General features: G+C 33.7%; 1 protein-coding gene across 1 annotated transcript; it reads left to right on the forward strand.

Moving 5' to 3' along the window:
* The first annotated feature begins 3,399 nt into the window (after positions 1-3,399).
* Positions 3,400-5,152, forward strand: LOC110019749 (heavy metal-associated isoprenylated plant protein 39-like). The gene is made up of 3 exons (XM_020717554.1): positions 3,400-3,819; positions 4,058-4,133; positions 4,287-5,152. The coding sequence occupies exons 1-3, from the start codon at positions 3,814-3,816 to the stop codon at positions 4,583-4,585; spliced, it is 381 nt and encodes a 126-aa protein (XP_020573213.1). The 5' UTR covers positions 3,400-3,813; the 3' UTR covers positions 4,586-5,152.
* The last annotated feature ends 5,761 nt before the right edge of the window (positions 5,153-10,913 follow it).

The raw sequence follows: 10,913 nt of genomic DNA on the forward strand, positions 1-10,913 counted from the left end.
TGATAGCTGAATCTCTCATTAACAAGTGAGGTTAAGAGCAGATGAGAGAATGGAATGAGAGAAGGAATGCTTAGATGGATGCTCTAGTAATTTTATTCATCATAGCTTAAAGCTCAAGATGCTATGAATGTCTTTTTCCTAGGTGCTCACTTTTGATTCCTTATATATGAAGTTGTGTGCTATAAGGAAAAACTATATAAGAAAAATAACTAAATAAATATATGATTAGATCATTACAGACACATAGAAACAATAATTAAGACCCAAGGCTACTCGTGAATGGTTGTTAGTCAAGAGCTTTGGAGGCTTCTACAGATCACAAATAAGGGGGGTTGCTTAAAGGATAAGTTGGGATGTCTGTTTTGATCAAATGAGATGAATAGAGTTTCTTCTATGATTTTAGCTACGCTCTTCATACGTTTGGAAAACTTACTTCAAGCAATGATGAGCGTGTTTGTGTTGGGTGAGTCTTATTGACATGGATGAATCCGCCGAGTAGGATGAATTTCCTAAGCTAGGTGAGTCACCTCTAAACCAGCCAAGAGGTTCTTTAGCTTGGGTATGTATCATGTTGTCATCTTTAAATTCAGATTTATAAGTGTACATTTAATTCTTCAATTCTCTTGCTCCTTTAAAGACTCTCAATAAAAAATATTAAAAAAAAATAAATGAGACATTTATTTTCTATTTTAATTTATTAAAAAGAAAATAATAGTATTTACTATTGATATTTCACTCATGGAACTGTAAATAACACCCCTATATTGCTTTAGTATTGACTCTAGTTTGAACTCTCTACACATTAATGAATAAACTTATGTCATTGGATGAAGGATTTGTTCGTGCAACTGGTGGAGATGCCCCTTAGTAGTATTTTAAAAATAGAGTTTTCTCATCCCGATATTTCTCCTAATTATAGAAGCAGCATAGGTGTAATAGCTTGAAGGCAATGAAAAAAAACTTAGTTACTAAGTTCATTTGTTTGATCGTCTTATCAACGGAAACTAACTAGAGCATGGAGATTGAATCGCCAAAAACTTCTTTAAACATATCTTGTAATTATACCCTACCATTATCAGAGTGATACATGGTCAAATTTGTAGAGTTGAATGGATTGCAACACGCTCTGAAGAAGCATATGTGAGTTCTTAATGAACAACTACGAATATTAAAGGGGGAAAGAGCGACTTTCCCTTTTTGGAAGAAAAGTTAGGCTCTTTGTCAAATGGAACTTTAGGTATCAGTCTCCAAAATGTTAAAGAGTTAAAAGCTAAATTCGTTGTCATTCTTTGAATTATGTTGTATTTCATATTGTCTTGGATAGAGTACAATATATATTGTAGTGATTGGTTGAGACTAGAGCCATTTAGATAGGTGTACTACAAGATCATATTTTAATATTTTGCGGTAATAAAGGGATAGCTTGCCTTTATATAAATATTCTTACAAACTATAACTTAATTGTCAAACTTTTATTTTCTCATTTCATTCTTGTTAGTCTATGTGTGACTCAAAGTTAGGTGAACCTGCCTTTTATTTTTATTATATTCTCCTATTATTTATGTTACTTGCGATTATTATCTTGAGAACATGAATCAAGCTAATTAGAGAAGATTTAAATAATGTCAAGCATTTATGGAGGATATGACATTTTCCTTAAATGATTCTTTATGATAGGTAATTTCTTCTAAGAAATACCTCTCTTGACATGGTCCTCTGACGCGCCAAAACTTAAAACAAAGTAAGTTGGTCGTACCATATAAGTGCACGTGTCAAATAGTATGCGGTTTAAGAGTCTGTGTATTGATCCCACAATGAAATTATTGACAATTATTTCTACAGAAAAAACTCTAGTTTACTAATTTAGTCAACCTAGCTTGGCATAATTGCGAAGGAGATTAAAGTCCTAAGATTCTAACAATAACCGCGTAAATTGCAGGCAACATAAAACAAAAACAGTGAGAAAGATAAAGTGAGTTTCCTTAAGGATGATGAGGCTTGTGCTTCTGTGATTCAGGGATTGTGGTGGTCATGGCTTTCTTAAATATTTTCCTACGTAATTGTTGTCAATCGAGGATATATTATCCTTTATACCTATGTCTAGGTAAAAAGAAGCCTAGAATCCATGAATTTGTGACATCCTCAATCAATGTGAAATTCCACATAAATGTTCTAATCCCCTGGAATGATTGCAAAATTTCATTGGAATTTGTCTATCATCTCAAAATTTTGTGGTTAACCTTTTGTTTCCACTATGCAACGGTTAAATGGTGTAGTTTCATGAAATATTTTAGCATCTTAGTTGGCCAAACTAGGAGTAAATGACGTTCATAGGTTAACCAACAACATAGACCATGAAAGTACAATGAAAAAATGCTAATGGAAAAACAATTCGAAAAAAATTAGTTGTATTTACTTACTTTGCAACGGTTAATTTTAGAAGTATTAACTTACAAATTATTTGTATTTTCCTCTAAAAAATTTACTTGCATGTATTCTATATATTTAATGAATATTAGTTTTATAATTTAATTTTTATATTATTTAATTATTTAAAACTTTTCCTATCCTAAAAAATGAATTGGTTCCTCCACGGCAACAAGTCTAATTTTTTCAAACTAAATTACCCAAATGTTATGAATAAATGATTTCACATATTCCCAATAGAATATGACTTTATATGCCTCCTATTACTCATATCTGACCAAGTAACAGTACAATGATATTCTTTAGAAATGTGCTTGAAAGTTTAATATTAGGAACAACCGGAATATTTGGCTAATTAAATACGGTCAAATTTCCTGCACATACACATATTCAACTTTCAGCAATCAAAATATCTATTCAGAAAAGTGCTGCCACAAATGTTTGTTTTTTGTGCACGCGGTTGTGGAGCTGGTCTCACAAACCACCAGATTGAACCGATCTACAGACCTCAAGCAACAGCAAAGCAGCTGAAGCGCCGGCCGAGGCATGGAAGCCGGCGCAAGTGGTTCTCAGCGATGCTCCAAAACTTTTGCAACTCAGCTCTCAAATGGGTAAAAATATTATCTGTGAATGAGATGGATCTGATTAGAAGCGGATTTCATAACGTTTACATCATCATAATATTATCAAAATATTATTGATTTACATCTCTATTCACCGCTACTAAGAATTACTATTCTCAAATAGAGAAAATAATACGTCCGGAGTCCGAACACGACACGAGCTGCGTCGAGCTCCAGCTCTGTCCTGTTTTATCACGTCGGTTGCTCTGTCCTGTTTTAGTTTAGACACAATAATTTTTCCCTGAGCCCGAGTGGGTGGGTGGGTTCAAAAGGAGGGATTTCTCTGGCCGAAGCGCGGCGGCGGTCACCAGTCCAAAAAGGCAGGAACGTAAAACTTCAAAACCAGATTATTTTTGTTATTGTTTTCTTATAACGAGGCCATACATAGAGGATCATAGATAGTGACACGCGATAAACACCCAAAAACTTTTGTCATCGTGCCTAATTCTAGTATCTTCGGATCCAAGTTTTGTAGAGAGAGAAACGAGGTCACAGCTTGCTGGTTCCCACACCCCACCCTAGTTGACTTGTCATCACCTTCCGAAGACTTGGTCGCTCATCAACTCGTGCTGCCCACGGCTTTCTCCGTCCCCTCCGATATCAATTCTCACCTTCATCACCAACGTCAACCTCTGTTTAAATCTCTCAACCTCCTTCCAGTCTTCTCCACAACTCAGTAGTTTTCTCTCTCTCTCTCTCTCTCTCTCTCTCTCTCTCTCTTTCTCTCTCTCTCTTGTCTGTCTTTCTCCCGGAATCAAAAGCAATGAAGGTTAGTTTTAAAAGTCCAATTTTGATTTTTTTTCTTTGTTTTATTGCAACTTTCTTTCCCGGTATTCCTATCTTCCCTGCTTTGTCATGAAGAAAAAATAGGATTTTTTTCTCCAAAAGGCAGTCTAGATGAATCAGAGAACACATATTCATGATCAAAATTTGTGCTTTCGGTTTATCTGCCAATCTGAACATGCAATTTCTAACAAAGCTAACGCCTTTTTTATTCACGCTTGCAGAAAATTGTAGTGAGGCTGGATCTACACGATGACAAAGACAAGCGCAAGGCTTTGAAGACGGTAACCTCGCTGACAGGTAACTCTCCCTCTATCTCTCTCTCCCTCTATCTCTCTCTCCTCCCATCTCTTTCTTTCCCCCATTGAAAGCCTTGAACTATCTCTCTCTCCCTCTATCTCTCTCTCCTCCCATGCCCCCATTGAAAGCCTTGATAGCCTTGAAGGATTGCAGGGATCGATTCAATCGCGATGGATATGAAGGAGATGAAGCTTACAGTGGTGGGGGCTGTGGACCCCATCGATGTGGTCACGAAGCTAAGGTGTGAAGTGGGCGGAGGCGTCGGCGGTGGTGGGGGCGCAAAGGAGGGGGGCGGCGGCGGCGGCGGCGGTGGAGGCGCGGAGAAGAAAAAGGATCCGAACGAACAAATAGCAGAGTTGGTAAGAGCCTACCAAGCCTACAATCCCTATATGACGACGCATTATGTCGTCCATAGCGCAGAGGAGAACCCAAACGCATGCGTCATTTGCTAATTAATAGAACTTTTATTTATATCATTTTTGCTGCACAAAGTTTTCCAAAAAAAAAAAAAAGATTGTAAATAAGCGTTAGAGGATGTTAATGCTCCGTGGACTTCTACGCACCAAAAAAAAATGTCGAAATGATTATCAAAAAGCGATTTTTTTTTTTCTTAGGTACTGTAAATAGTGCGACATATTAATAGGATTAGAAGAGATTAATGCTCGAAGAGCTAGATTTATTGTTATTTGTAATTGTAAGACTTTTTTGTAAGCTATATGTATTAAAAGATAAATGCTCGATTGATTGAGCTAAAAATTTCTATGCAGGATTCGCATGTGACAGTTTCTTTCTATTTCAGCTAAGATTTCACAGAGAGCATCTAGAGTTTAAAGTTTCCTCCATTAATAATTGTAATCTGGGGATTACAGTTATGTTTTGGAATGAAAAGCAAATGAATAGAAATGTTGGTGCAGCTTAGATGAGTGGCTGCAGATTAATAACTGACTTATCAATTATTTGGTTTTCAGTTTCTTTCCTAAAAGAAGTTCTAAAAAGCTGTGTAACGATTGTTAGCTGTGGCAGAGGATATTGGTTTTGCTTCTAAATGTTGAATGCACAACTTATACGTCAATGGACTATGTGGATAACTTGTTTGTCTAAAAATTTCTTTCCTGGGGGAATCATTTGGCGATACTTGGTTTACTTGCTGATGCTAAGTTTTATTTGCAGAGGTGAACATGCTATGAAACTGATAAAAGCTCAAGGAAAACTAAACTGCACGTTACAGCAACAGCAGCATGTCATTACTGAAGAATCATTTGTCTGCTTTTTGCAGTTGTCCTAATCAATTTTGGTCAATTCGATAAATAGATCACATGGTCCTTCATTCTTTTTGGAACGCTGAACTAGATATTAAAAAATAAAAATAAAAATTTTGAAAGGTAAGGAAAGTTTCCGTTTATGTTGAGAACATTTCTGTTTTCAGTACAAATGATATGCACGAGATTGTGAAAAAGAGCTCAGTAATGAGACTTAATGCTGCACAAACATCTTTAAATATCTTCCCAACAATTATTGCTCTGTAATTTTAGTAAATATGTAGTGTAAGCCCCAGACAAAATGAAGGCTCTGAAAATCTCTGAAATATGAGAGTTTTTTCGATTTATGTCCATGAGATCGATCCAGATCTCTAGTAGGGGTGATGTTGAGAACTACACGTGACCACAAATGCTAGATACACCAGCCAAGATCACAGATAAATAAATGATTAATTGAGAAACCTTAGAACTTCCAAAACAAATGACAAATAGTATACATGCTAATCAACTAATTGGCAAGAATGCTCAACCGCTAAACCAATATCAAATTAACAAAATAATTACTACAAAATTTATTTTTTCTTTAGAAACAGTGAAGAAAATTGATCTATATCTATAAAACATAGACTTATTGCTTATGTATATTCAAGGCAACAAAAAATTAAAAAGGGAAATAAATTTCAGTTGTCACAAACATGTTCTCACATAGCAACTAAATTCAGATTCCGGCTCCTAGAATTTAATAGAATGGCATATATTCAAGAGCTGTTGATATTAAACAACAAAAAATAAAGTAATTAACTACAATAGCCTTTTATTTGTGATTCAGTTACTGCTTCTAACATATAACAGCCACTATTATGTTATAAAAAAATTTTCTGAAAAAGCAAGCTTAACCCAAATTTTTCCTTGATTCGCACCCAAGAAATAGAGGGTTAGGAAGGAGGGATAACAAGAAGAGAGAGAGAGAGAGAGAGAGAGATCAACTTAGCTGAGTTAAAGAATGGCTCAGTAACAGATGAGGATTGGAGGAGATTTTTCCTTAGCTCCTTGTAAGCAGAAAATTTAGATCCTGGTTTATATTTAATACCCCCTATTTATAGGGGTTGGCTTTTATAAAATAAAACATTTAGTCCTATACAATTCCTAGATCTCTAGAATTATATGATTGTTTTGTTGGTCATTATCCTACCAAAGCTGTGGCCTTGGACATATCCTTTTTCAGTTGACTACTTTGTGAATTAGGAGAGGGTTTCTATCTAAAGTGATTCTCATACTCAGCCTCCATACTCAGCTCTTCGTATTCGCCCCATGAGTACTTGTTTCGATTGTATGATGCTCCAAGCTGACCTTTTCATCATCCGCTTCCTAGACTCGCTTTGTCCGGTTGGTCTGGGTTGAAGGATGGGGAGAGCTAATCGTTACTTACTGATTTGAGTAGTCACTTCTGTTTATACATATTTAGTTTCCTAATTACCTCGTATCTTAGGAAGCTGGGTAGCCAGACCCACTTCACCTTTTTCAAGGAGTTGACAGGAAAATTGAAAAAGGAATTGTAAGTAGTTGGTAAGTCAAAAATTAAGAAACCAGTCATTGTGGTAAATTGCTTATAGCCCTCCCCTATGTGATTGATTTGTGTGGATTTAGTGTGTTAATTTTGCAAATATTTTTCAATATTACAAAATACACACGGCAGATACAATAGTAAATATGCAAATTAATCTCAACAAAAATAACTTAAATGAAAATAGTTGTATCTTTTAAAAATCTTTAAAGTGTCAAAGCCCCCCAAAATAACGCAAGTATATGTATCGCTCAAGTAATAAAGAACTTTAATGGAGTCCTATATATTGATCCCACAGAGAAGTTGAAAATGCCTATGAGTAAATTCTTAAGATTATAATGTAAACTACAATTTTAAACTACAAAAGTGGAGTGCTAAATTTGAATATAAAGTAATAGAGTGAATATTAAATAAAATGCAGCAAAAAGACAAAGTTAAAACATCATTCCCCTTTACAATGAGTATATGAATTCTGAAGAAATTAAAATCATTTTAATATATATATATATATATTATTTTGTGTCAAATAGGAGCAATCCTATTCTTTACCCTCTTTCAAGTGCATAAAAAACTTTGACTAATTCAGGATTTGATCCTTAATTTCTTGGTTAGGCTGCGAGGATACTGACTGCCACTCCAGAGCTGCCAACACTCCCTCACATAAAGGCTAACAATCACACATTAGTTTCTAATCAACTAGACAAAATTGATAATTTTAATCTGTCACTTCAAAATCTCCAATTTTGCATCCAACAAAGTATATTCCCCTATTTATTTGCACTCAACCCCATGGATGAAATTCTCTCCCATGGTAATTATGTGGTTAGGCTGGGAGGATATCGGTTGCCACTCTAGGGCTCTCACTACTCTCTCATCCGAGGGCTAACAATCTCGCATCAGTTTCCAATCAACTGGACCAAATTGTGGATTTTAATCTGTTACCTTAAAATCTCTAATTTTGCGTCCAACAAAGTATATTTTCTTATTTATTTGCACTCAACTCCATGGATGACATCCTCTCCCATGAAATCAAATATGATTCTCACAATGTTGTAGAAATCATAGCCCTTTCGAAACATATATTTCTCAACATATTTTAACAATTCAATTTGCTAGATCGAAAAGTAAATGAAGATCGTAGTTCAAATCATCACAAATTATTGACATTCAAAAAGATCGGAATTCAAATCATCACAAATTATTGACATTTAAAACTGTATAAAACAAAATCAATTCTTCACTAAACCATATCTCAAAGTAGGAAAAAGGATAAAGAAGACTACTCAGAATTCATGAGAATGATACGACAAAACACAGATTCCATATATAAAAATAAGTTTACAAAACAAAAGAAATAAAAAACACAACTTATCTCACAATCCTTCCCAAGCAAATCCCTAAAAGTTCTCTTCAAGTCTTTCTCTCCTTACAAGCAGTCTCAATTCTCTTTTAGAAGTGTAATGAAGAAGAAATCTCTCACATTCCCTCTTCTCTTATAATCCTTGAAGAAAGTCTCCAAGCCCTTGACTTTCTCTCTCTCTCTTTCTCATTCCCCCCCTACACACCACACACTTTTCTTCACAAAACCTCTTTTTTATTAAAGGCTACCTCCCTCTAAAAAGAACTCAAAATTCCCTCCAAATTCTCTCTAAAAGTCAACCCTTTCGAATTCAAAAGAGATGTCCATTGATCCAAGAGACATATCCCTTCATAAAAGAACCTTCCAAAGTGTCCAGATGCATTAAATCGCTCCAATGGGTGTTTAGAATAAATGTCACTTTCAAAATTCGAGCAAAATTCATCTCGAACTGTCTTAATCCACAAAAATTCATCTTTGGCGCTGGTTCTGGCGCATCTGGCGCCAACTTGCTTAAGATTGCGTTATTCTGGGTTTTGGTGCTTCAGGCGCCAAATTTGGTGCATCTGGCTCCAGCTCTCTGTCAAATGGCACTTTTGGCACCAATCTGGCGCATCTTGCGCCAACTATCTGTAAAATGGCGCTTCTGGCTCCAATCTTGCTCCAGAATTCTCAAAATTCGTTGTTTTTGCTCCAAATTTCATCTTTTTTGCTACTTTTGCTCCAAATGCCTAAAATTGATATACCAGCAACAAAAACATGAAAATATTCTTTATTAAAGTGTAATATCACCAAATATAAACATAAAATGTATACTTAAAATAATATATTATTTTGGTGTATCAAAATCCCTCAAACTTAAATGTTACTTGCCCTCAAGTGACAATTTCACTACAAAAGATATATGGCTTAGGATAGAGGTTAACTTATAACTCCTATACTTTGGTTTAATAAATAAAATAGTAATATTTAAGAAAAACCTTTAATAACTTAGATTCAAACTCTAAGTCTAAGAGTACTTAGTAATAAAATTTAAGATTTCCGAATCTCTATTCATTTTAAGAAAAATTGCAATTTGTCATATTAAAGATACTTAAAACATTTATATGAAAAAGAACTCAAAGAAAACTTTACTAGTAATGCTACTAATACTTCAATACAAGTTTAGAAAATGTAATAAAGTTTTTTTCTTAAGTTGATTCAAATGAAGTCAATTTTTGATTAGGCGTCTCCTCAAGCTTCTCCTCACTCATTTTTCTTTTCTTCTTTTTTTTTCTTCTTTTAGGATCTTTTCAATCTTTTCTTTTCATTTTCTTTTTCAAGTGAGGATTATTATATCTGAATAGCTTTTATTAATTTTGAACTTCACTTTCCCCTTCTTAGAGCCAAAACTCATTACCTTTCTTCACTTTATAAATTCATATCAGTTTATAATTTTTCATAAATTTTCATTCTTTTCTTCTTACATGAAACTCTAAAATTCTTAATACTTCAAAAATACAACTTCCTTTACTTTAAATAAAAAAAAACATAGTCTTATCTTTTCATATCAAATATCTTTAACTTAAAAATTAACATTCATTATTAAAAACTTTTACCTAAATTTATCATAATATTCATAAATATAAGTATAGTCATTTAAAGTTAAATCTTAATATCTCAGGTCATGTTAAATAATTTTAAAACTATACTTAACTGAGGACAAATAAGATTTAGTTTACTTCTTTCTAAGAGAAATTTTCTTTCCCCCAAACTTAAGTTTTTAAGTGATTTAAAAATGTTTCAGTACAAAATGTAGTAGGTGAAAGAAAATAGTAAATGCATAAAAATAAAAACTAACCTGTAGAGTATTTCTGAGTATGAAATTGGGTTCTGTTATACTACATGTACTAACTTTAAAAATACATACATGTTTTAAAGCATTAAATGAAACATAATATATTTTAAAGTATTTGTTGAAAACTAAAAAAAGAAACAAAAAACTGAAAATACTAAAAATACAGAAAAATTAAAAATCTACTGTTACTATTACAATTTAGGTCCACAACACAAAATGAAATTTTTAACACAACTGTTTCAAATGACATCAAATAACAACATAATAACAAAAATAACAAATAAATAAAACAAAGCAAACTAAACTCCTAAGAATTTCAGTCCTTGTCACCTTTCCCATCATCATCATCTTCTTCATTCATCTCCTTCTTCATCATCATGAATAGGAGCATAAGAAGTGAAGCTAGGGCAAGTTGAAAATTCCACATTGTATTCACCCATAAGATATCTAGCCATAACTTTCTCAAAAGCTATATCATGTTGAACTTTCATCTGCTTAGACTCATCATTATAAGCATTTCTTGCTCCAATTTCTCCAATCTAATTATGCATATTAACTATATCCATTTGTTGAATCATATTCAGCTCCATAATATTTTCAAGTGAAGCAGAGCGAGATGTAGATGCCCCTGTGACCAGAGGAAAATATGTTGAGATTTTCATACATATTTTATACTATTTTTAATGATATTGCACTTTAAAGAAAGGTATTTTTGATGTTTTGTTGCAGGAATGATGAATTAGGGTCATTGGAGCAAAAAGAT

This window comes from Phalaenopsis equestris, unplaced genomic scaffold, assembly GCF_001263595.1.
Source record: "Phalaenopsis equestris unplaced genomic scaffold, ASM126359v1 Scaffold000076, whole genome shotgun sequence".
NCBI classification, from domain to species: domain Eukaryota; kingdom Viridiplantae; phylum Streptophyta; class Magnoliopsida; order Asparagales; family Orchidaceae; genus Phalaenopsis; species Phalaenopsis equestris.

Excerpts from the sequence above, each read along its gene's own strand:
- LOC110019749 (XM_020717554.1), top strand. Across the intron at positions 4,134-4,286 it reads GACGGTAACCTCGCTGACAG|GGATCGATTCAATCGCGATG; the intron begins GTAACTCTCCCT and ends GAAGGATTGCAG.